At 41.7% G+C, this 27,073-nt stretch overlaps 1 protein-coding gene across 1 annotated transcript; it reads left to right on the forward strand.

Moving 5' to 3' along the window:
• On the forward strand, nt 1–26,787 carry LOC112557963 (membrane-associated transporter protein-like). Its single transcript, XM_025228138.1, has 6 exons — nt 1–198; nt 20,160–20,302; nt 21,233–21,545; nt 22,261–23,769; nt 24,757–24,932; nt 25,213–26,787. The coding sequence occupies exons 2-6, from the start codon at nt 20,192–20,194 to the stop codon at nt 25,363–25,365; spliced, it is 2,262 nt and encodes a 753-aa protein (XP_025083923.1). The 5' UTR covers nt 1–198; nt 20,160–20,191; the 3' UTR covers nt 25,366–26,787.
• The last annotated feature ends 286 nt before the right edge of the window (nt 26,788–27,073 follow it).

A 27,073-nucleotide genomic window follows, 5' to 3' on the forward strand; every position in this document is an offset into this window, starting at 1 on the left:
GTGTGTGTGTGAGAGAGGAGGGTAGAGGGCGGGAAGTAAATCGCAGCAAGGCGCCGTCTAGGCACGTGCGTGCGGGCGCGCGCGGCAATGTCGTCTGCAAGTCGTCACAGTCGCTGCAGCAGACGACGTCGGCGCTTGGTTGTGCCTGGTCCTCCCGTTCACGGGGTGCGCATACACATTGCCTTGAAGACTGAACAGGTAGGAAACGGCCTTTGTACTTTGCCTCACTCTCCTGTACATTGTCTGCCTCTCATGCCTGCTTGATGCCCCTTCACTTGTTTATTTGTTTTTAATTCTGTTTTCGTGATGACGGCACGAATTCCATAGACCCTGCACAGGTAGCTGGTTCTGTCAGACATTCGTCTTTGCAGCAACAGAAATAAGATTGTTCATTGTAGAGGTAAATTCTTTTATCGCCTTTCACAAGTAATGCCGCTTATGTTCGTTATTACATAGCAGGTCACATGTCCTATCTGTTTCGTTTTTGTTGTTGTTGATGATGATGATGAGGCAATTAAGACTGTATTAAGTCTCTTTCAGGTGATTTTATATGTTGCATGCACTCTTAAACACTGTGCACTTTTAGTTTTCTATATCCCACCGAGGGGAGACTGTTTATTTTACTTATATTCTTTAATTAATAAATTCGAAAATTCTCGTAATGGGTAAACGGTGTAGAAGACGAGAAAAGCTATATAATATGAGATGCATAGCAACCCTAACCTTACATGTCTTCTTTTTTTATAACCAGACCGTGATAATTATACTACGTGTGATTTTTAGGTATCAGAGCCACAGAACACATATTTCTGAACATTTAGAATTTTTTTTACAATGCCGACTCAGGTTTCCTTGAGAAGATTCAAAACCACAAAGATGTATGATAAAAGGCTTTACGTGAATACATTGTAGATGTCTCTGAAAAGACCTGGGTACCCGACTATTAACTTTCTCCCAGATATACCTAAACATTCACGTATTACAAGCTATTTATACTTACTGCAAGTTTATGTTCCCTGGTCCCATTGTTGTGCTTCAAATGGCTGCAGCCAGATATCGCACTGCAACTGTTTACATCTTATATTAGATGTGTTTGTTCGCCTGTCTCCACCTATTAAAATGGAAAGGTCAAGCAAACAATACTGTCTGGCTCGGCTTTCTACCCAGGGGGTTTGACGACCAAGATGTCAATGATTGCTAAAGAGGCAGTTAGGCCGATTGTAATAAGTCTACAACCGAGAAGGAAGACTAGAATTTCCAGCCTTTGAAGCAGGATACTGTAATCAAAAGCGGATTTTACTTCACATGGCCATAAAGAAACTTATTATAAGACCCCAAAGGGAAGAAAACAATAGAAGTGAAACGAGGGCCATTTCTGTATTTTTACTGGACTTTGGTGCCGTCTGCTACAGTCTTCAGTCACTGTCAGCTCGCTCCACTTACTCTCGATGCGATTTAAATTGTGACTGGGATTCTTGGTTGATACAATGTTAAAGACGAACTCACAAAACTAAAAAAATATTAATATTGACGAAAATCTTATCTTGAAGGAGAGACGGTCCTTGCTTTGTCCAACCAAGTCTCTTGAATGGAGAGGGAACGCTAGAAATGTCTGTTTTATTTTATAATAATAAATGTCTATTGATAGTTATGTCTAAAAATTCAAATTCATTGGTTGGTTGGATGGTTTGGTAGGAAAAAAAAGGTTATGTTGTCAGTTTACGGTATATTTCGTGCCACGCTTGCTTCCAGAAGCAAAGTCCTCCACTCAGTTCCAGACAAAACTATTGTTCAACATCTCGGCTGTTCCCTCGCACCAAGGGGGTGGAACATCGCTCCAATAATCAGAGCTATCTCAATGGACATAAGGCGAGGGGCCTGATGGGAAAATTCGTGGTCCGGACGGTCCGTCATTCTTATCAAGTCTGTGCCAGCCTGCAGCCATCTTGCAGGGGAGGACAGACATCTCCAGCAGTGGCAGGGAATTACAGAAGGGCCGGCGAGGTGATCGGCCGCTTCGTCATTCTTTCCGCGACCTGCCCTCTCGCCTTCTCGTGATCTTTCCAATTTCTTGCCCGAGATTATCGCGCGCTACGCCTGATGGGACTAGCGGGCTGAGCTCCTGAGCTCCGAGATATGAGGAGAGAGGTCCGTGGTTTATGGACCATGCGCCCACACGGCCAAGCTAATAGCTTTTCGTTATTAATGTATTGTAATGAATAACGCTGGCTGCTTAAAACTAGACTGGCATTTAAAAAAAGGAAAACAGCTTGCGGTGGTGAAGTCTGAAACCATTTGACTTGTCATCATGTCTTGTCTCAATCTTACTTCACCCATTAAATTCCGATATTCCCACCCGCAACCCCCAAGCTCCGCTTCTCGCTTTTTCTTGGGACAATTTCAGATGGTGAAAGTCCCTTTAAGAAAAAATTGTTTACAGGGCTGGCTGCTTTGCCATGACATAGCCTTAGTTGCTGGCTCGGCATGAGACACCAATCACTATATCTTTAATGAAGAATGGAAGGCTTAGACGACGACAGAAGGGTTGTGCCGATGTCCCGCATTCAGTTCCAGAAATTGTTTCCTTTCCAAACCTTCAGGTTCACATTTGGGATTTTTATGCAAAGGGATTTGACCTGGGAAATCGCGTTTATCTTCCACCAATAGGCTTCAGGTAAAAATGTTAGGAAACAAGAAGGCTTATTAGACTAACGTTCATATTTCAAAGTGAAAGATACTTATAGCCTACAATAGCTGTATATTTTTCAACAATAAATCAAGATTTTAGGAGAGACAGAAAATTGTCAATTGTGGAAAATATGGAAACATACACATACACACACGCATAAACGTATATATATATATCTTTTAGTATATCCTGATGACTGGAAGCTGGAGTAGAAGGAGAATACTTTCTGCAGCTTTTTAACTGTATCTTTTACTGGAACACTTGTAACTGTCTGAAGGTCTTCCCAATTTCTAGAAATACAAGATTTATCTATAATTTCTGCTGGGACCTTCAGATAAAAATGTGGTCAAATACTTTAAATGAGACTTAAAACAGGTAAAAAGATAAAATGAAATATGCAGTAAGTAGCATTTTTTGCACTAACAAAATTTCATGAACCAAAATAAATGTTCATCTAAAACTTTAAACAACGACCTCAACCATCATCGTTAAACTAATCTAGCCGAAATCACCCAACGAAACGACAAGAAAAAAAAAAGATAGAAAAAAAATCTGGAAGTATTTCCTGCTCTTGCATTCCAAGCTGAGAGAATCAATTTTTGTCGTTGAACCTAAGAGGATTGTGCTGGCCGCTCACTGGAATCTGGGTTTGTATTACAAACGTGATATGGATTTCCCATGATGACTTGCGTCCCAGCGGTTCCGATCACATCGACCTTAATCAAGCGTTTCCTGTGTTGTCTTCCTCTCACATCTCGTTAGGCCCTGGGTCATTCTTTGGGCGGAAGTGACTCTGTTTCTCGCATCCCAGCCTCAAGGCCTCGGTAACGAGCGAAGAAAGGAGATCACTTCTGGCGAAACTCCAATGAGATGTGGCCAACAGGCAGGGACGCTGGTCGCCAACAGAAGCCAACAGCTGCCGATGGTCCCAGAGGCTACAGGGACTACTCCCCTGTGGAGAGTCCAGTTGCAACGGATTATGGGTGTTGCAGATGGATGAGGATTACACAGCGAGGAGGAGAAATAGTTTTGGTCTTATCAAGGCAAGAAAGAGAGGAGCAACTAAATATGGAGATACACATGTTCATGGATAGCTGTCTTCTCACTTTACTGTCCACTAGTAGCAAGTAGGACATGGCGCAAACTCCTGTTGTGGCGTGAGCATGTCCAATAGCAAATATCCATAATACGGACTGTAGAGTCAGAAACATATTTTATCCAAACATTTGAAACAAAAATAATTGGAGCTTAAAAAAATGAGTGCATCAACAGCTAAAATTCGAGCAGATCGGCCACAACGCATGCGCAAACAAAAAGTGATGTGAGCGCAGCCTCTTGAGGGGAATCTGTTGACTCAAAAAAAAAAAAATAAATAAATAAAAAATAAAAACAAACTTCGTACAGTTAGAGCCAGTTTCTTTCGAGGCGATCTTTTGCATACACACATGCGCATGCGTAGGACTCAACAGACACGCATGCGCAGATGAACCAGGAACATGCAATCATTTTAATATAAAAAAAACGAGTAGAGGAAGACTGCAAACTATTTAAATAGACTTTAAGATAACAATAATAATTTCTGTTGAACTAGTTAAGTAAGCAAAGCTATTAAGTTAACGATGATTGATTATTACTGCAGCCATATGAAGATAAATCGAACAATTCTACTTACAACATATTGCTATGTAAATATAAGACATGCGTGAGTTAGAAAGTCACAGTCACATGCCGGAAATTACCTGTAGCGGCTCGCACCTGCGCAGTGTATGTTCTCAAAACTCATGTCGGCAAAAAGTTGAGACCTTGACACTAGGACTGGTATAATCTTATCTCCCCTTGTGCTTCATTCTCACTCACTTCCTACTCGTGACCTCAAAGTCACACCATGGACGTGTGTAGGTGGACTGCTGTCTGTCTGCCGAGACCAACGCTTAGCCTCTTGCGAAGTTCTCCGCTGTTAGTCTCGTCGAGCTTAAGCAAAGAATGTGACTAAACCGGAAGCTTTGTAGTCTCAAGCCTCGTTTTAGCAGTTAACTGGGAACAAAAATCGTCTGCCAGCAGTCCAGTAACACAAGTTCTCACTCCCTCCATGCTCAAGCCCTCAAAGTCACTCGCAGAAGGCAGAGATCAACGACTGGGTCGTGACACGAAACGTGCTGTGAATGCCTCCTTAGTTCACAAACACTCGCAGTGCAACAGAAACTGATTTCTCACTTAGACACTACAAAGTTCCTTTGTATTCCTTTCTCGGCTGTTGATTAAAGCTTTGCCCACACGAATACCGTGGAGTACCCTCTAACCCTGTGTCCACACAACCATCAAGATCCAAGGCTTTATTAAGGCGCAAAAAATGTGACACTTTCAGGACAGGCATTTATGTAATGACAATTCACAGGCTTCACACATAAATGTTGTCATTGTCTAAAAATGAAATAAATTACCATCCTGCGTAAATAAAGGTCTTTGGTGTAGCTTCTGAATATTGAGTACTGCGATAATTTTGATATAATTATAATCAGTCGTGTCTGCTCGATTTTAATTCCGTTTATATTTATAAGATGTGAATGTGACAAGTCCTTGACATTTTATATCTTGAACTCGGTTGATCAGTTGTACTCCGAGAAGCATCACTCACATCAAAGAGCGTGATGACACTATGTGTCAGGTTGTTTTCCCCTTTTCTTGTTTCCCTTGAGTTAAAGAAGGGAATATAATAATAAGTCATAAAGATACGCTTATTATCACCAGAGATTCCTCAATACTCAGTCAAACATATCTGCTATTATTTTGACACACAGATGGAAATGTTATCATGTAGTCCACAACAACAGGTGTCAGAACAATAGTTATTTCAGATGGATAGCTATTTCTTTTGAAATACAGTAACATAAAAATAAATACTGTTAGAAATATAATTGTAAAATAAGAAATACTGTAAAATAAGAAGCAGTTCTGTGAGATAAGAAATGCACTCATTCACATCGTGTTCATGAAATTCCCCTCAGGGGAAGACGGCAGGGAAGGGAAATCCCAAGACACCTCTGATATAGCTGAAAAGGTCAGAGGTCACATCTGAAGACCATCGCGGCCAGGGAAGCTGTTCGTTTCCTGGGAAGAAAATAGTTCGTCGCAGACCTGGTGAAAGCCATCAGTTGTAGGCCAGACCTGAGCTTGGGAGGTCCTCTACACTTGTTAATGCTTTCTTTACACTTAGTTTGTGCTTCAGTTTACAGTTTATGTACAGTCTGGGTCTTGCTTGTCTTCACAACACGGGCTGTTTATTTATCGAACAGTCTTTACAAAATCTTCCCCGAATTTCTTCAACAGAATTTGTTTCTTCGAACCACTTTACATAGAAGTTTCTTAAGGCTGCTGCTGCTGCTGCTGCTGCTGATGATGATGATAGGTTGTCTTTAAGTTCAGACGAGGGTGGTAAGAGAATCAGAGTGAGGAAGGCTGACGGGTAATCTGTTCCAAGTTGATGGGGCTTGGTAGGAGAGACTCCTGTCCATATGTCTTTGTATTAGTTAGCGGGACTCGAAGAAGCCTGGTGTCAAAAGATGATTGAAGAAGTCTTCCTATCGTATAAATTAGTGGGAGTTCGGAGAAGTACCGAGGACCAGGATAAAAGTTAAGTTAACTGAGCATTTCAAGAATTTATTTGTAGGACAATAATTGTTCAAATCGTCTGTCATTATTCTTATGTATTGAATAAGTGATAAAGACTTATCGCGAATCTGGAAATTGACCTGAATAAAATAGGTAATTATAATTACTCTACTAGAAAGGGAATACTCTGTTTTATACTATGCATGTATATGCACGCGCGGGTGAGTGAGAAGAGAGGAAAATTATATTCAGGAGTGTAGATGACACAGTGAACACGCGAACTTTTCTATACTCATCATCCGGAGCACCTTTATTTTGCATGTTTATTTTAGCCATTCAGAAGACAGAAGACCAGTTCAAAACAACGCCTGGCAAATTAAGACATAAATCCAGACATAGAATTTTTGCCAAAAACTGCAAAGGTACCAACAGGACACAGTGATGACCGACAGGAGAAAGATGGGAGGGGATGAAGCGAGTGAGTGAAGAGGGCTGTCGCCAGGACACATTTTGTCTCTCTCTCTCTTCATTACGAGCGACCGGTTTCTCTCCTTCACTCCCACACTCCCCCGACCCTGTCGATTAATCTGTTCCGCATAGTCAGGAGACAGGGTGCCATCCAGGCACATCATTGCATTATTTCCCCTTGACTCGAAACATTGGGTCGCACCTCTCCCCAACCCCCACCGTTGCCCTCAAATGAGCTGTCAACTTGAACATTAGAAAGGGACAACGAGAGTGCAGCAAATACAAGACTGCAAGTGTTGAACTCCGAATGTTAATTACTCATTACCCTTGACTCAAATGAAGTTCAAATCGAAAGCTGACAATAAAATTCGGAAGTTCGCTAAACGACTACCAGAGGGACGACTGGTATGTGACACATAACACAGAGCATTGAATAATAATATTCATGAACACAGTTATAAATCAGGGGTGATGTTTAGCAAAACAACATCCTTCATACATAAAATATTGTACATTGACAAAAGAGGTGGCTGCGTTTTTGTAATTAATAATTAACAATTAGAAACAACACATTAAATGATTTTCATATTTGTCAATGAATATTTCAGTCCTGTATGAGCGCATGCTTTATGCTCTGTCTCTTTACATAGGAATTTTTTCGTTGACAGCTTAATTTTTATATGTTTTGATTCTATCACAATGGTGTTCATTGGTGCAAGGACCTTTTGTTGCGTGTTTATTAACGAGAGTGGCTTTGCTTCTGTGCACGATCTGAAGTAACAGCATTGAAGAACAAATACGCCAATGACCATAAGCCGTTAACAACAACAAACAAACAAACAAACAAACAACAACAACAACAACAACACCACCACCACCACCACCATCACCACCACCACCACCACCACCACCACCACCACCAACAACAACAACAACAACAACAACAACAACAACAACAGATCATTCTGTCTGCAATATAGTATTAGGCTCCCAAGTCTGTAAGTTTTCTCTGTAGATACAGGTGACACATTCTACATGGCCGCCATCATGGCCTCTTTCATTTCAAGCATCGGCGTCTTTTAAGGATGCCAAATCGTTCATTGATTGGCGGATTTCCTCGACAGGCATTTTGCTGGAGGGAGGAACGGGAGTGTTATTTTCCTGCGACTTGCAAACAGCGTCTTCACACCTCCCATAAGGAACATCCACAAGCTCCATCGACAAGTATCTTTCGCAGATATATAGATATATTTACACCAACAGAGGGGGAAGGCGGAACGATCATTATAATTCTTCTCTCTCCTTCATTACTTTTGACAGAAACTGCAAGACAAGCAGCCATGTACTCTCTACACGCCATTCTTAACTAAACAAAGTACTAAACCGTCAACGCTCCGAAGTCTCATTGTGTTGGCAAATGTATTGGCAATGTCTAGACAAATAGGTTTCACTTGGATTAGCATGTTGACCCGAACCATGTGACCTTTACGCAAAAACTTTGTTGACTTGGTCAAACGTTCGACGTTTTCCCAGGAGGGATTAAAACTGTCATCAGAAACTGAAAAATCAGTTAGTGTTCCTTAACTCATCACGAGGAAACAAAAGGTCATGCAAAGTCATTCATCTCAGAAAACCGGGAATTCTAAAGTAATATGATTATCTTCATGGTCATACCAGCACGAATGATCCCGATTTTGAAAGCTGATAATTGTATTCTTTGATTGTCTGATCTGCTGCGCTCCATCGGACCTACCCTACGACTGGTGAACGCAAAACAATGCCTCAACACCGGTTGTAGGACGAACTGAACTGAATTGTATTGTTGTTGGCGTGGTGTACCCGTAATCACAAACTGTCGTGACAGTGTGTAAGGAAGTTCTTTGTGCCTCCTCATGCGAGAGAAAGAGAGAGGGAGAGAGAGACGGAGAGAAAATGCTAAAGAGAAATGCCTACAAAACTCAGACTTTCTAAAGCCTCATTGTGAAAGTCTTTTGGCATGGAAGTCCCTTAGCCCTGGGAGGGTCTGTCGGCAGCGGCTAATGGTGTTCCTACAAAGACGACCACTTCGCCAGACGACACTCACTCTGGTGACCCGCCTGCGGCAGTGTCTCCGGCACAGCGACCCCCGGCATCCGTGCAGCGACAAGACGACGACCTCGGCGCCTGACGCATGCGGCGGATGCTGGCGGCGCTGGTGTACGATTCACGTGATTTGAGAAGCGTTTAAAGTTGACTTTGTATGGGCTGGCAACGACCGTTGCAATTATGGCTTTGATTCTGATGCACGCTCGATTAGAAAGAAAACACCAACATCACATCAAACTGAAAATAAAGCGAATGCCAACAAATAACTTGGTCGAATCAAACTATAACTGGGAACAAAAGAAAAGATGAAAGATAAAAGATTTGTGCTGCTGTCAGGGTACATTGGTTAAATTGTTAAAGGGACATTGTGTTTGTGTGTGAGTGCGGATTTTGTGTGTGAAGATGGACTCGGTTGCCCTAGAAATTGCTTGTTTGCCTCAATTAAGTTTGCATTGATATACATCACGCGCATAATTGTGCACATGCAGAGTTATCCAAATATTTCAGGCACAAAGCACAAACATTCACAGATTTTTCTTGCCTCTATTATACCTATATATCTACTTGTCACCAGGATTATCAAAACGATAAAAAAGAAAACAACAAACAACCGATTTTGCACGCACGCTCGCACACTTGCACACACACACACACAGACAGACAAACTCTCACACAATCACGCCAACACCCACGCACACCAGAAGACTAACATTTACATGCACTTGCTTCACATCAACCTGTCATCAAAGACTTCTTCCTTCTCCACCCTCACCACCACTCACGTCATCATCGCCATTAGAAACCAACAGCTGTTACAACACGTCATCATCTCTACTCTGCCTCGCTCGCGCATGCTCAGTGCCTCACGCTGCCTCGTCAACAAGTCTCACGTTTCCTCGCCGACGAGATCAAACTTTACTCGCTTTCAAAAACTAACAAACGAAATAGTCTGCGACAGTAATGTTTCCGAATTCGTCCGTTTCTAAGATCGTTTTTGCCCTGGCCACCACACTCACCCCCTAACAACTACAACCATGACTACTGTCCCAAACGCTTCCCACCCGTCTCGTCTCTCCCGCGGGCGTCCACCCCCGATGTATCGTCATCGATTGAGGATGGCGCTGGATGCGGCCGGCGATGTTTGCGAAGCTCTGCGGTCCGTGGCCGGGGCACGCGGCCTGTTGCCGGCCTCTGTTTAATTAATCAGCGTGCGGCAAAGAACTGACACATGGGTCCTTCGACAGCAGTAAGCAGGATGCTACCCTTGCCTGCACGAAGACAGGATAGCACCCTGAGCGGTTCCTATCCAACAGATTCTCCGGTTAAGTAAACCAACGGGACAGTCTCTGGAAAAAAAAAATGATTTAAACGATGTGATTCCAAATGATGCGAGAAATAGATATTGAAATAAAAGGACAAGAAAAGAAGACAGTTGAGTGACATGTTGCCTCGGGTTGTGTGTCTCACGTGACCCGTGATACAAATGAGTCTGAATGAATCCCGCTTTACACTGTGTGGGCGACAGGCGGCTTACCTCTGAGCCACTGGGTGTCCTCACTCTTGCGACATCTTGTCCAAACTCCACAGTCTCAAGAAATATTATGTAAAAGTCACACATAACTGATTTTGTGTTTCCTAAATTCTCCGACAGTAATTAAATAAATAAGTCCTTTGATGGTAATTAACTAAGGATGCCTACTGTCCATGTCCAAAAGTTCTGTTAGCCATAATTAGAAGTTTTTCCTGAAAATATGTTGTGGGTAGGTACCGTGATGATGGGAGAGACAGAAAGACGAGTGTACAGCTGCTGGTGTACAAGATAAATTCAACGCACACAATGAAGTCGAATAGTTGGCCATTCAAGGGGCGGTAAGCACAAGCTGTTTGCAGCGTGGTTAGCGCTAATTATCTCCACACGTCTGTAAGTCCTCTAACAAATCCTTGTGATCTTCTCAAAATGCCGGCCTATTAGCGCGGGAAACAAGTCTCCTTCACATTTACCGGGAAACATGAAAGCCTGTTTTAATTACAGACAGAGTCATCGTGGACATACTTAGAAAAGCCTGGTGTAAATAATCTGAAAAGACGATTTTCCCAGAGGACGCTTTCCAAAAATAAGACGAGGATTCAGCGAGAGATTTTTTTTCAGTAATAAAACAGTTTGCAGTACAGAGAGCTTCAAGGGAAGCGAAGAAAACAAATTTGCAGATGTTGCCACCTAGGGTAGAGACGTGGGTTTGGAACCAAACATAAAAAGAATGCGATAAGGGATTATTTTGTCTTATCAAATTCCATGTCCATAAATAAGTTATTGTTAGTAAAAAGGTGAAAGAAGACCGAGCTGAAACAGAAGAAGGGTTTTGTTCACGTAATCAAGTCATTTTGCGTCGTAAATTTTGATTGGCGCTCAGTAAGGACATTGCGAGGGCGAAGACAGTTTCGGAGATTTGCGTTATGAAGAAAAGGGGAGAAAACTCCGAAAAGTGGAGGGCTGGGAGGATGGGTGTATCACTCTCGAGGGACTGGAACTTTCTGGGCTCTGCAAACGATGTCGACACTCCTGCTTATTTTTCCTAGCTCCCTGTCCGGATGCTGGGTGTCGACCGGGCACGCTGACCCCGAGAAAAGCACAGCTGAGGGCACCCAGAGCGAGTGACCCTTGACCCAGCCCAGGAAACTAAGTTACATAGATATGTTGCAACCGTCTCTAGTCTAGAAGTCAGTTCCTTTCTTACAACTGTGCACTAAGTCACTGTCGTGGCTGATGGCATTCCTCAAGCAACAGAATTCTCATTTTGTCGTAGAACTCCTAAAATCCCGGAATTCAATCGGTGTAAACTGCAAACCAATGGACTGAACTTTCCGCGCCTTTAATTTGCAGAACTTTTTTCTTTGAATTTCGTCCATTCAATGTCTGGATCAATCCATAAAAAATAAAAAAAGAAGTTCATTTCACATGTTCCCTAAGGAGTGGTATTAAAATTTTATATTTTTTAAATGTCATATGAGATGAAATTGAGAAGTGATAACCAAGATTTAAAAGCATGAAAACGAAAGAATATCACATAAAGCATGAGTTCTTTTCCCCTTTTCTTGCCCTTTTCCCTTCTACTTTTTGTTTATTTTTCGTCTTTATTCTTCTTGTTGAAAAAAATTACAGAGAAGAAGACAATAACAGAACATGAGAACTGAGACAGGTACACATTTTGTTGACCATGTTTAACATTATTTTCAGTGTCTTTTTTTAAAATCCCATTTAAGCCGGCAATGAAAAACAATGCCTAGGTGTTTAAATGAGTCAACATTTTAATAGGCTTCGTCTTCATCATTTTAAAGATAACAGCGCCATATTTTATTTTTCTAAAGCTTATGTTCATCTCGTTTGTCTTATCTATATTTAATTCCAGAAAATTCTCCTACCAAAGGACAAACGTTGGTAAGGAATTGCCATGATCTTACTTATGCATCTGCGACAATGTGGTGTCAACAAAAAATTTAAGAAGATAGTTATTCTCTTCAGTACTTCTGCAGCTGTCTGTATATACAACAGGTGTGATACAGAAAATAACAACAGAATACCGATCATCTACAAAAACCATCTGCTGTCTACAAGTGAAACAAAAACTCCCGATATCCACAAAACCAGTGAATGTACAAGATGAAAATCCTATATCAGTCTCAATGACAACAATTAAGGTTCTAGTTGTATCGAACGCAGCACTAAAATCAACAAAAAGCGATCTTGCATGTTCTTTTGCCTTTTCCGGATGTTTATAAATCAACACAATTTCTATACATTGCGTTCATTACAAATTTACAGAGCATACACAGTCAATATTACACTATCGTTACAAATGTTCCTTAAAGACTAGAGAGGGGAACACTTTCTTTATTTATGTCTTTATTATGATACGTGAGCAGTCAATGAAATGTTTCAAGTAGATATCTGTAGGCCACAGAAGAAAAAAATCGAGAATGAAGAAACTTGAATTGTCGGCAAAAAAAGCTTACTGTGTATATAGACAATATCAAAGCAGTACTCATGTTACACTGACAGCAGAGCAGAAATTATTACGCACATACTAAAGACAGGTTTCACTAAAACAGTGTTAAATAAAAGAAAATGAAATTTAAATGAAGTACAATAAATTAAACTAAATTAAAACGGACTAAAATAGATCAAAGAAATAAAATCAAGTTTAATAACAATACAATAAATTCAAAGAAAACTGAAAGGAATCCCCACCACAAACAAAAATCCCAAACAGAATAAACAAAACTGTGTGGAAATTTCGAGCGATAATCGAGTTCTTAGAACATTAGTCAACAGGATCTGATGAGTTGCCATGGAAACGGAGTTTTTTTGCGAGCCGTTGGGGGGAGATTTATTACCAGGTTCAGCTCCTTATGTTATCTGTGGAACCTCCCAGAGCCTTTGAAGAGTGCATTATGGGAGTGTTAGTCCACTTTCTCTCCTGACAGTAAAAACCGACCTGAAGTGGAGGCTTTCAGAGGTTGGAAAGAAGTCCTTTGTTAAAGTGACTTTTAGCAATCCATCATTTCGCAGGCACTTCCCCAGGCAAAGATTTAAACTGTTGAGGTTTAGATGAGCTTATCATAACGAGGCAAGAATGATGAGAAAAGGTCATGGCTGCTACCCTAAAGAACTGTGTTGTTCCCGGCAACATCAATACAGCCTACCCGAATAATGACAAAATAATGACACTCAAGGCCACCACAGGTAGAGTAGATAATGACACTAATAGGTTACTAACTTGTATGTTTCTGTACAAAGACAGATTCATCTAGAGAGGAGAACAGATGATACGAGGCTACAAAGACAGCACTTGAGACGGGGACAGTCTGAGACATGAGTAGCATCAGTGTTAATGTAACGGGTTGCGTGGCCTATAAACTGTTGCAGCAGTCTGATGAATGTCAGCATCCACAACTTAATGAGGCTGGACAGGGTTACTGCGTCTGTCGCCAGGCACTCCACTTCTTCTTCTCTTTCTAGGATCAAATTTCGGCCGTCGATGTTTCATCTTATTGACCTTTTTTTTTTCTAAAGGCGCTTTGGGATTACTTTTATTTCTGCGATTAATGTTCCTCCTCAGTTTGCCGTAGGTTTCCTATTACTGATCTTGTTTTTAATCTGAAGATTAAAAGAAAAAGACGGAAGAAGAAGAAGAAAAGAAAAAACGAGAACGAGAGATGGAAACGAGGACAGGAGAAGAGTGGAGTTTTGTGTGATAGCTCAATTTCTTTCTTTATTATATTTATTTTTTTTAAATTTTTGTTGTGGGAGGGATATGCGTTCATTATTAATATCATAGCGTAACGTCTTGTTCTTAAAATACCGACCGGAGATAAACTTCGGATGTAACATAGGAAACAGATCTTCAGTAAAAGGCCGACGGCAAAGATTTATGACCGATGGCTGGTTTTAGAATGCTAAGGATGTTATTTAACTACATACAAGACATCTTTATTGTCTATGGTCGCAAGAGACATAGAAATTTTTCTTTGTTGGGAGCTCCGAGAAAAAAAAAACATTTTCAATAATAATAATGTAAAGATATATTTTTCTTCAGACACTGATCAAAAGACTATCTTGGCAGTGACATCTTACTCAAGATAGATAAAGGGAAGGACTCTTATTTTAGGCAAAGATGGCATGTCCGACTTTTTCTTGACCCAACAGAAGAAAGAACTTTATGAACAATCCTTTGAACGTCTTCTTTCGGACCTGAAGATGTTCATGAATAATAATAAAATGAGTGCCAAAGAACGACTGAAATACCTACAAGTGGTCTTTTTCAAGCCACATCGTGAGTATCAGTTACTTTTTCTCTCGCTAGTCGCCTCACCGAAGATGAAATACCGGAATAGTGTATCCGTTTGTCAGATTTTCAAAGAACAGAAATCATTATGCCGTGTCCATTCTCCGTTCTTCCATCCATCCCCTGATTCGCGAAATCACTTTACGCAAAGACCGTCAATCGATCGCCGCCTCCCCGAAAGACCGTTATAAATCGACCACGGGAAGCAAATGTTGGCCGCTAGCAAAGACCTTCAATTATTTATCAACCTAAACTGCCGGTCCACCTGAAAGCCTTGATGACTCGCAACTGTGTATGCATCGACTGTCAACATCGTTGATGAAAACGAGATGGCATCGCGTGCATATCGCGCAGTTATTACCTGAACTCTTCTGACAGTCATTACCGAAACTCTTGTAATAGTCATTACCTGAACTCTTCTGACATTCATTACCTGAACTCTTCTGACAGTCATTGCCTGAACTCTTCTGACAGTCATTAACGGAAAGTTTCTCATAGTAGATGCTGAAATCACCGTCTCACTTAAAGTTGGCAGGCATAGCTGACAGCTATACCTCTTCAAGACTTTATGTATCTTATACACACAAAAGTGTGGTGTTGAGAGTACAGACGTATTAAAAAAGATTGATTGGACATGCAGTTGGAAACTAGAACATTTTCCAGTTTCTCCATCATAAATTTTTTTCTTCCATGAGCCTGATGAATCGGTTTTGTGCTCTTTACTCTCAGCGTGGAGACAGTCCTTCTCTGGCGCTGATTGGACCATTCTAGAAAAATCAAAACTCGAGTCACGAGATCTGGTGTTATAAATTCTTCATGGAGTAGGGCAGCTTTCAGGACGACTGCAATATCGGTTAGCGACGTCGCCTGCAATCTGTTCCACCTGTCATGGAAGCAAGAGATTCCTATGGTAAAGGTAAAGGTCCAAACTGAATCGACATTCTGGACGATGTGCCATGACACAGGAACATCAGGATGTGTAACACAACAGCGCGAGGAGCTCAGCAGAGAGGATGAAGGTTGATAAAACGTTTAGTGAAAACAAAAGATAAATCAGCAACCTTCCCATAAAACATTAAGTTTGTAGAATGCTTGAGCTCTGGGTGAACTTTATTATAAGGAAAAAAGATGGAGAAGCCAATAGTCTAATCTCAGTAGCAGCAGCGTTCGAATCCAGAACCGCACACAGTAGCTGGTTCGATACCCCAGTATGGATACTGCTCCATCCCACCGTGGGTGCCTGTCTCTTTAAAGGGGTGAGAAAGGAACTCAAGCGAGGTAGAGGAGATGGGCAAATCCTTCCAAACATCTGGACCCGAGATAAGTTTGGTCTTTAACACCTCATCAGTTCCCCAACTGACTAAGATTTCGCGACTACCTTAACATGCGATGTGGCGTCCAAGACATCAATCACTGTGAAATTTTCGAACCTTACTTTACAATGTTTATACATAATTCTTCATCGTAAGAGAAGCAGTAACGAGATTCTGTTGGAAAGAAAACTCCAGTAAGCTCAGGCCAGAAAGGAGCATCACGAGAAGAGTAGAAGGAGTTCATGCGGAGAAGACGTTGGCTTCTGAAAGACAAATCTGTCTCTCGGCATTCACAGCAAATCGATGTACAACCGCCGACAGCAGAAGATAAGAGGATGCAGCGTGCATTTGATAGTTTTCAATGTGAATATAAATAATGATCCTTAGAAATGGGAAAGACCAAAGCTATATATTTATCAAAATGTTACAGCCTGATACTTTCTGCTTTTTTAAGAGACGAAGGGAGAGAGTGCTGCTGACATGTCAGTTCATCATGATGCAGGTTGTTGTTTATGTTTCTGACATTTCTAAGACTGATGCAGGCAGAAATCATTACTTGCACTTACGTAAATAGACTAAGAGCACTTTTGTAAGTTTCAATTAAACTTTGAATTTTATCCTAATTATGATCTCGAACACTCTATAATCTCTTACGAAGCCTCTCTGAAGTGAATGCTTACTTTTAAAAAAATCATACCGAAGAAGATGTGTACTTAATAACACTTTTACTTAGATATATAAGCACTGTGCACTCAACTTATAATTAAGTTGTATGAAAGCACATTACTTACAAACATTGTCCATTTGTCATTTAGACTTAACATACCCAGCTTCAGTTCTATGCTTCGGTCTTTAGCAGGACTGTACTGCAATAAGAAAACACACACACACACATATATATATACGAATTCACTTAGAGACCTACATTTCAATGGAGATAGAACCACTTAGACATGTGTTCCTTGAAAACTCTTGAGCATCAACAAAAGAAAGCAAAAACAAAATTCATGATCCTTGTTTCTCATCGTCATGGAGTCTGCCGACGAAGATCAACAATAGAAAGAAATATCACATTGCAGGCAAGAAAGCTGCAGCAATCATTACAGCTGCTCAATCAAATGCAAGGACCAAAACAAATGCTTCATAACTGTCACAAACAAGATCCACTTCAAACGACAGCAGTGTGTGAAGGTACAACACGAGGGCCATTGGCTACGCATGGATGGGTATTGATGAGCAGACGGCAGTCGTCAAACAGATTTCATCAAAGCGACGAAGACGAAAGTCGGCAGACACCACGGGTGTGCACTGTCATGTCTGTTGTTGGAATGCTGTAATATTTATAAGTGTCTGACGGAGGGAAAAACAACATTGATCTCATCAGCGATAGCTGCTGCTGCAGCTTGAAGGGTCGTGACCCTTGTTGTCTACACACGCAGCGCTAGGTGCAGCTGTCGTTCTGTAGTTGTAGTTTGTCGTCACTTATCTCTATCTTCTCTACCACTTTCTCTACTCGCCCTTGGGCTTGTCATCATGAAGTTCCACGTCTGTTTGTGATGACTTGTAATCAGAGCTCTCCCGAGCGGCTCCTCCCAAGAGCAGGTTTCCTACCTCCATCCCTCTGACTTAGCTAGCATGCAAATTGGTCTGTCAGTCTTCTTTTCATTTTTGTTCATCCGTTCATGCATTCACCCACCAACCTATCCTTATATTCCTCCTTTTTGAATACGAGCGCCTTAACTACTCTCCCATACTTCCCGAACACAAAAAAATCAAAATATAAAACCAGACATCAAACAAATATACGACAATTAACATTCTCTATTACATGATATTTTTATAAAATATTTATTGCACTTTGTTTCCAAGCCGGAGGCTCACAGTCATAAACTCTGTGTTCAGTTCTTCAGGGACACTGTAAACTGTTTTATCAAGCGCACTCTAATCGGCTTATTTATTTTTTTAACAGTATACTTAGGTTTAATCCGAAATTTATAAAGCACAAACTGCAACCGATTTGTTGCTAATTATAGCCACCTTCAAACTTGTTAATGGTTAATCAAACGAGCCTAAAAATTCCGTGTATCAGTTCTGTTTACCATTTAAATGAGTCGACTGCTGTTAGAACAGAAACATCGAAATCCTATGAGAGTGCCTCAAATAAGCGATAAAAACAAACGCAAAACAAAATTCGATACTTTCCAGACAAAATAGGATAATTTCTGCTCGCAGACAGATTGGACACAATCAGGACAACACCATTCACTTGCATTGTGACATTATCTGCGAAATCCGTCCACCATCTTCAGCGCCAGGAGACGACCGGGTGGCAGTGAAAGCAATTCACTTAACATCTCGCTTTCATGGCTTCATTACAGTGTAGCGGCTGAGCCCTCTGCTGTGACACTGTCTCCAGCAAAAGACAGAAAAAAATTTCGATGAAGTCCTCAATGTCCCAGGCACAGTAAATAAACGATGGAGACAGACTTTCAGCGCCTGGTCTTGTTTACAGAGCACTTGCTTAGGGAATTCTTGAAACACTGTCGACGTGTCCCACCCTCGCCTGTCAATACTCGTGATGTTCTTGTCCGTTAAATTTTTAAACTACAGAAATATTGCTGGACGAGCTGGGGGATTGTAGATAACGGTAGTCATTATTTCCAGCTTACATTTCTACTTTCATTTCAATATAAAACTTAAAGTAAGAACACAGGGTATTATAAAAGCCTGTGGATTTAGCTTTTTAAAAAAATGTTACACACCTACAAATAATTATTTCTCAAAATAGAACTTGAAGAGATGACAATGTCTGTCATTAAATGCGACAAGATGGGTAGGGGGTGAGATGTATTCAAGCTCAAGAAATGGTTAGTGGACCATGGGGTACACCATCATGAGACCACACAGACCAAGTAGTGTTTATGACTTGTTGTCAGCTATCTACAGACTTTCAGGGCTTCTTAGCTGGAGAATTACGGTCAGGAAAATAAGATTTTCTTCGTTAGTATGTACTTAACAGTTGGCGGGAGTACTCTCCCTTGAAATTATCTAGCTCGAACAAAACCGCGAGTTCGCCTGGAGGCCGTCTACAGACATGAGTGTGAAATCTGTGAGCAACTCCCTGCAGCAGGTTGGACGTCTTGTAACCACGAGCATCGATTACCGCAAAATGTCAGCGGGACATCGGATATTCCCTCCACTGAATCACATTGAAGAAAGCTTTCTTGAAGTTCTTAGTTAACTTCAGGATGTGTGTGTGTGTGTGACTTCAGGATGTGTGTGTGTGTGTGTGAAAATGTCAGAGAGAGATCTGATATTCCCTCGACCGAATCAAGTTGAAGAACGCTGTCTTGAACTTCTTATTTAACTTCAGATGAGAGAGAGACAGAGAGTGTGTACTGTAGCTGGGTGTTAATGCTGTTACTTTGTGCTTATTAATAACTTTGCTTGTAAATATATATGTAGATATGTATAAAGTGTTTGTATGTGCTGTGTATGTGTGTGAAGATGTAAGAGAGAGAGAGAACGGTGCAATAAGTGCACTTATTAATAGTAACCTGTGTGTGTGTGTGTCATAGACAGAGCCTGCATATAAGTACCACACACCTTTTCAAGAAATTTTACCCGCAGTTTGTAGTATTTGAATTTTCCTCAGCACCCAATTTACTTATAAATATGAATTATAATGTTCTGTGTGTACTTTCATAACTGAATATTGTTTGGTTGAGTAACTGGAAAGAACTGACCTTTCTCTCTGGCTAAAGAGGCTGTGATATAAAAATTTATTACTCAATTTTCATCTAGAGACAAGAATTTTATAAATTGTGTTGAGTCTCAACTGTAAACAATATAACGGCGTTATTCTGCCCCTCAAAAAAAAAAAAAAAAAACAGAAACAAAAACGAAAAAAAAAAACCAAACCAGAAACCAACCCTATAAAAACAAACAAAAAGCCAATCCGAAACCAAACGAAATAATTAACCAGCCAACCAAATAAGGACAAAGTAAACGACTTAAATTTATTAAATATTGGAATTGCTTACAGGTACAACAACCAACTTCATTTCTTGGGTCAGAAGGCCGTGCACTATGATAACAGCTGCTACATAATGCTAAAGATGGTAATCACAATGTTTACATTCCTGACTGCAGACTAGAGGCCAGCCACAGAACGGAGGGTCGAGATGGACGTTGGAATCTTACGAGCGCTGAAGACCCTGAAAAACCACCCGTATGTCCAGTACGTGGGGCTGGGCTTCGCCGGACTCGTAAAGGCTGGGGCTGAGAAGACTCAGGTACTGGTACCTTGCACTTTCCTTATATCAGTTGGGTATAGACTTAGAGCTCTGATATTTTCATTTCCATAAGTCATCGCATTTCAAGTTGTCTTCAGTTCAATCGTACAACAATACTTCGCCTCCAAAATGTATCTAGGCTAATAAGGCTATCACTTCATGTAAGACTGTTTACACAAAAACATACACGCCATTAACACCTGGTAAACATCTGATAAACCTATAACAAACATATAACTCCTCTTGGTGTAAACGCGTGGTGGGTCACGTGACATTGCCTACCACGCAGCAACAACGGGTGAGATGCTGGCTCGGACACAAAGACACAGACTGGCTGGCAACAAAAGCCGTTATTGTGAGGACCGTACAAAGCCTGGCAGTCCACAAGCTCAGGGTCTGTGTTCCATGAGGACGGGAAGCTGTCAGCGCCGCCAAGAACGGAATAACCGGCCAGACTTTGATCCGACAGTAAGAGGCGCCTGGCCACCGCGGCAAAATGGCCGCCCAATCGCTGACAAATGAATCCTATCAGGAAGAAATCTTCTGATATGAGGATAAAAATAGTTAAGTGCCAGGGCTGATTAATTCTCTCGTTGCCAAGCTTCGGTATTATATTTCTCTGGACGGTCTGCTCTGTCTCTCGCTGTCTAGCGGCAGTACTTGTGTGCAGAAAAATTGTAACAGAAGCAGCAGCAGCATTATCGTTGTGTACATCAGTCATCGTATACAACAGTATCAGTAGGATACATTGGTAATGGATACATCAGTAATTTTATGGAGATGAGGCATGAGCCGCATCCAGCAAAAACATTGAATTTAGCATCCAACAGAAGTATCAAATGAAATAGTTGGGATTCATGTGAGGACTGTTAAGGTTTCCGAGCTTCTTTGCAGACTCCGTGTTATCTCAATCTTCTTTCTCGTCCGCAGGGTGGCGCCACAAGCCAGCGGAAAACCAAGCTGCAGCTGATCCGCCTGAGTGCGGCGGTGTGCGGCATCGAGCTGTGCTACGCGGCGGAGACGGCGTTCGTCAGCCCCATCCTGCTGAAGCTGGGGGTACCCGTGTCCCTCATGACCATGATCTGGTGTCTCAGCCCCGTCCTCGGCTTCTTCCTGGTGCCGGTCATGGGGTCCCTCAGTGACCGCTGCCCGCTAGCCATTGGCCGCAGACGACCTTTCATTCTGGCCATGACCGTCGGCATAGTGATCGGCTTGGCTCTCGTGCCGAACGGAGAGGCTCTGGGTAAGGTCTGTGGTGGGGTGCGTTACGTAAGGTCTGGGGTTAGCTCCTCAGTGGGGTGCGTTACATAAGGAATGAAGTAAGCTCTTTTTAAAACTTGTGCGTTATGTAAGGTCTGGGTACATTCATTAGTATGGTTGAGTCTATGTAAGGCACTGATCCGAAACCAACGGAAAGACCTTAACTGGCTCTGCTTGAAGCCAACCACAGGCGCCATATTGCAACTCTTAAGTCATACTGAGCATTTGGAATGTCTTACCAAAGTATTTTCATATTTTTTGGATATTGTTTATTTAAGACTCTTTGTTTTTGAAACTTTAGTGGTAGGTATTTTTGATATATCTCATAATGGTTTATATGACAATTTGGTGGTAAATGCCTTAACAACTTTTGTTCTAGTGCGCACTATTTATTCAGTAGTTTTATATATGTGATTTAAGGTCTGTAGTTGGGCATTTAATGTAAAGTTTAAACTCTACTAGTTAGTCCTAGTTTAGCCCTGCATGCTGCAGCTGTCTCCTAATCTTTTAAAAAAATAATAATATTCTAATATTTCAATTCTGCAATCTACTCTAAGAGCACACCTTTATGCAACTACATTATAGTTCTAGACATTGATATTAGCAGTTTGTCTAAAGTTTTCTCTTAAGAATTTGAAAGATTGACTATAATATTCTGACTTTTTAACCCAATACATTGATACCCGTGTTCGTTTTAGGTCTACTTATGGGTGACAACGGAACAGCCACTCTTCATCACCCGAAATATTTTGCCACGGCAAATACGTCCGTGAGAATTCGCGGTTCGCCACAACAGATGGCCGATAACAACCAGATGCCAAAAGGGTCACAGGTCAAGTATGACATCACGTGGTCTAGGCTTCTCGACAACTCCTCGTTAAGAGAGTGGTCTTACCAAAGTTCGCAAGAGGTGGCTGGCGAGACTCGGTACTCCATGTCCGGTAAGGACGAGTCCAGAGTCTTTCCATACTCCGGTATTGTGACGACTGCTGGTGTGGCAGAAAGTATTCCTGGCAGTATCTATCCCTCAGAACATCGCACCCCCGACGGAGTCTCTCCATCAGAAGACGATGGCAGTAAAAAATCGCAGCCTAAAAGCTTCTCTCCGTTTCAGCTGTCTGAGGAGCACTTCCGAGGCATCGTCCTGACTATCCTAGGGGTAGCATTGCTGGACTTTAACTGTGACGCCTGTCAGTCCCCCTGCAGGGCCTATCTTCTCGATGTCAGCGTGCCTGAAGATCACTCCGCAGGCCTGACCATGTTCACAGTCATGGCTGGGTTGGGCGGAACCGTGGGGTATGTTATGGGTGGAATCGACTGGAACGCCACTAAGTTTGGCGAAGCCTTCGGAGGCCACATACGTGTCGTGTTCACGTTAGTCGTTGCTGTTTTCCTCTTCTGCGTGGTCTCTACAGTAACCAGTTTCAAAGAAACTCCGTTAAAGGAGTTAGGATTGTCGGAAGAAGAGCTGCAGAGGAAGAAAAAGAAGGTGGGAAGCTCCAAATACCAGAAGTTCACCAACGACCTCGATGAAGAGGCCGAGACAGAGGCAGAGGAGTGGTCTGTCGAGAAGACATGGACCTTGGACTACGGGGCTCTAAGGAGCGGGGATGGCGCGTCAAAGGACTGTCAGAATGTCGGATTCTTTGACAGGTCGAGGTTTGACAAATTTGCAGACGAAGACAACCCGACCTTGTATCACATCAAAGACAACGCCATTCTCAGGGACGCGCTTCGCAACGGCCGACTGGGTTCGTCAGACCCAGAAGTTGATCCAAGCGGCGGCCACGACAACCCCGCTCTCGGAGGTCACGCTACCGAAACGAAAGACAGATTCGGAGAGATCCCTCAAGGGAAGTCCGGAGCAGGTGACCTCACCTTGGACCTTAACGATCATCCAACAATTGAAGTGTCTGCTGACGTCACACTCAAAACCTACCTGCGCTCCATCGTCCACATGCCGCGCTGCTTGTGGGTCCTCTGCCTCGTGAACCTCTTCTGCTGGATGTCACTGGTCTGTTACTCGCTTTACTTCACCGACTTTGTCGGCCAGGCGGTGTTCTTCGGGGACCCCAAGTCACCACCCGGAAGTGACGCACACACCCGTTACGACGAGGGAGTGCGTCTGGGTTCGTTCGGGATGTCCCTCTACTCCCTGTCTTGCTCTGTCTACTCATTGCTCATAGAAAAGCTTGTCAGACGATTCAGTAAGTGACTCCATTATCTTCATCTTCATCCTCATAGTTATCAAGAAGATAAAATAGTGTATTTGTGTTCAGACATGTTTGTGCGTGGGTTGGTTAGGGGGCTTTAAGTTAAGCACATCCACCATTTTGTTCTGTTCCACACCAAATTGTACAGTAGTATGACATTTTTTTCCATGTGGTATGGCTGCCTGTTTTAATATTTATTTGACCTTTTATACAATGACACTAGTAGCTCAAAATTTCTGTGCATAGAAAATAATTGGAAAGATCTGCGATCATTTACTCAGATGTCAGAGGGTACCCCATATGAGAAAGAGATAAAGGCGGAGGTAGATAAATCATACATGTATTTCCGTGACGAGTATATACAATTCGGACTTACTCACCCGAGGACCATAGTCCCTGAAACAAAATTTGTGTCCGCTTATTTTTCCTGTTGTTCAATTCTATAAGATGTCCGAGGGTCTGTATGGTGTTTAAGTTAGCTTGACTTTGGGCGATATCTTAGAAAAATATTGTGATTATATGTGTAACCTTTCAGTACAAAAGAAACCTGTCGCTGTTTGATGTAATATTTATCCAAAGCTTGTTCCCTACGGATGTAGTTCGTAACATTCTGGACAAGCGATATCCGACAAATACCATTTACAAAATTTTTTTGTTACACCTCCGTCTGTTGAAGAAATAATGATTATTCTCCATCATTCTCAAGTGTCTGTCATATATCTTCCCAGACAGTAGAGAAGACACTTCCGATAAGATAGCATCTTAGTTCTAATTCCTGTTCTGACTTACCGTTAGTGGGTTGCGTTACGTAAGGACTGCCTTAGTTCTGTAGTAGGCGGGTTATGTAAGGTCTAGTGTAGTGGACAGCTTGAGGGCGCCACCTTAGCTGATGAACTTTCCTTCTTCGGCTATTATCTTCATCCATAACAACTTACAAAGTCACGGAAACCGATATTGTCATTATTTTCATCCTAACTACAGGGGCCAAGCGCGTGTACGTGATTGGTCAACTGGTCTTCACGGCGGGCATGGCCATCATGGCGGCTGTTCGCCACAAGGTGGCGGTGGTGCTCCTGTCGCCCACAGCTGGCATCATGTACGCCACTCTCTTCACCATGCCCTACCTGCTGGTGGCGCACTATCACACCTCGGGCTTGGTAAGATCCTTAGAACACTTTTAATGTAAATACTGATTGTGATTGCAACAATTGTGTGTGTGTTGGAGAATGTCTGTTTGGGGTAGGTGGGTGACTCGTCGACTTTTTCTGTTCCTCAACCCATTCCAATCCCTCCACAAGCACTTTCTCTTTTTCTCTCTATATAAACATTATTTTATACATACATTGATATAGTTTATCATTTGAATATAAACATAGCATCCTGATTGGATTGCCATGAAATCTGAGTACATCTAAAGGCTATGCTTCTGTGTTACAGTTTTCCAACGGACTGAAAGGTGAGCAGAAGCAGGTGCGGGCCTGGGCACGGATGTTGCCATCGTCAGCAGCATGGTCTTCCTCGCACAGTTTCTCCTCTCTGTCGCCATGGGAACCATCGTCTACGCCGTCAGCTCCACCACCGCCGTCATGATCGCCAGCGCCGTACTCAGCTCTCTCGGAGCTCTGACCGCCACTAGGGTCACTTACCTGGACCTATGAACTCTGACCCTAGACTCCTACTTTTTTACACAGCTGCAGGCATCTTGTACGTGGATCATATTTTAAGACAAGTTTCAATGTAAAGCAGGTAGATTGGAATTGTATTTTATACAATGTATTTGAAAACCCGGTCGTGTAGCATCGCCATGCTTTTACGATCATCCATGTTGGATTCATTTTCAATTATTGTACTCATTTAAAGACGTTTGTATTTTCATTTTTGCTGTCACAAGACAGAGCCTGTGTAGTTAACCTTGCTAGATTAAGGGAAGGATGCTTTCTATTTTCTATTTTTTTCCCACTGTCTGTTGTCTCCTCTAGGATAGGACTTCTGGCTTGCCATGACGAAGTGGGTGTCACAATACATGTTATCTTAATAAACAGAACCAAATAACAGGAAAAGGAAACTAAATTAAAAAGAAAAGCTGTCAACTTTGAATCTGTTACTCTTTCTTTTCACTCTCTCTCTATATATATATATACACACACAGACGCAGACGCACACGCACACTCACACACACACATGTAGGTACATCATTCCCCCCAACCCACTTTCTTACAACTGCACATCAAGTGTGTGACAATCGAAGTATCAACCGTCCACAGGTGCCTTGGAAACCGAAGACGGGGCGCCGTTTGTAGCGAGAACAAGTGTGAAATGTCCATACAGTGCATCCTGGCTAATGTGTGGATGTTTGTCGCTGAGTTCGTGCACCCATGCAACAGCAGCAGCTTCTACAGTAGAATCCGTTTAGTAAACATCACATTTGCTTATTTATTGTTAAACATGATGTTGTGTTTTGGGACTTTTGTGAGCGCTTGTGCAGATATATTTGTGAATATATGTACCTATGTATGCGTGGTTTTGTGTGTGTGTGTGTGTATGTGTGTGTGTTAGTGTGCATTTAGCCTTTCTAAATTTTGTTTGAGCAATAACTATTTTAGCTCTTTCTCCCTGTGTGAATATTTTTAAAACTCTGATCGACTGAGTGAATCAGTATTAAGACACAAACACACCTCCATATACACATTATATATAAATATATATAAATATATAATGATATATATAATTACAGTACTGTTAAACTAAATATGAACATAGCTGAGCGACACTCTATGATAAAGTACTTAAGGGACAGATAACTGAAATAAATATCAATCAACTCATTTGAAAAACTAATTTAACCCTGACATTTATTATTATTATTATTTCAATATCTTGTTAGTAACATGTAAGAAACATTTCATACGATGTCTTTCATTTTAATTCCGATCGAATGTTAAGACATAAGAGTTCAGGTAAATATGCTGTAAGCTGGACTGTCGAATCCACTTCGGCAAAAAAAAAAAAAAAGTTATTTATTTCTCAGCAGTAAATATTTATTAGGGACGTCGTATAATCTATTTATAGCATGTCTTACCCTCTAGAGATGATAGAGATGATAGAGATGATATGACTGTAAAAAGACTTCATATAGTCATAGCGAGCATTCATCGTTTTTTTTTTTTGATTTGTCGCTGTGTATTAATGGTCATAGAACAATGCAAAATAAAGTTTCTTTTTATTACTTTGATGGTCAAAGCCTATTTCTTTGTGGTAAACATACGTGTGCTAGACATGTAAAGGTGAAAGAGATTTA

Source organism: Pomacea canaliculata, linkage group LG2 (assembly GCF_003073045.1).
Source record: "Pomacea canaliculata isolate SZHN2017 linkage group LG2, ASM307304v1, whole genome shotgun sequence".
Classification (NCBI taxonomy): domain Eukaryota; kingdom Metazoa; phylum Mollusca; class Gastropoda; order Architaenioglossa; family Ampullariidae; genus Pomacea; species Pomacea canaliculata.

Excerpts from the sequence above, each read along its gene's own strand:
- LOC112557963 (XM_025228138.1), top strand. The coding sequence starts at position 20,192 with ATGGACGTTGGAATCTTACGAGCGCTGAAGACCCTGAAAAACCACCCG. Across the intron at positions 20,303-21,232 it reads CTGGGGCTGAGAAGACTCAG|GGTGGCGCCACAAGCCAGCG; the intron begins GTACTGGTACCT and ends TCTCGTCCGCAG. Across the intron at positions 23,770-24,756 it reads AAAGCTTGTCAGACGATTCA|GGGCCAAGCGCGTGTACGTG; the intron begins GTAAGTGACTCC and ends TCCTAACTACAG.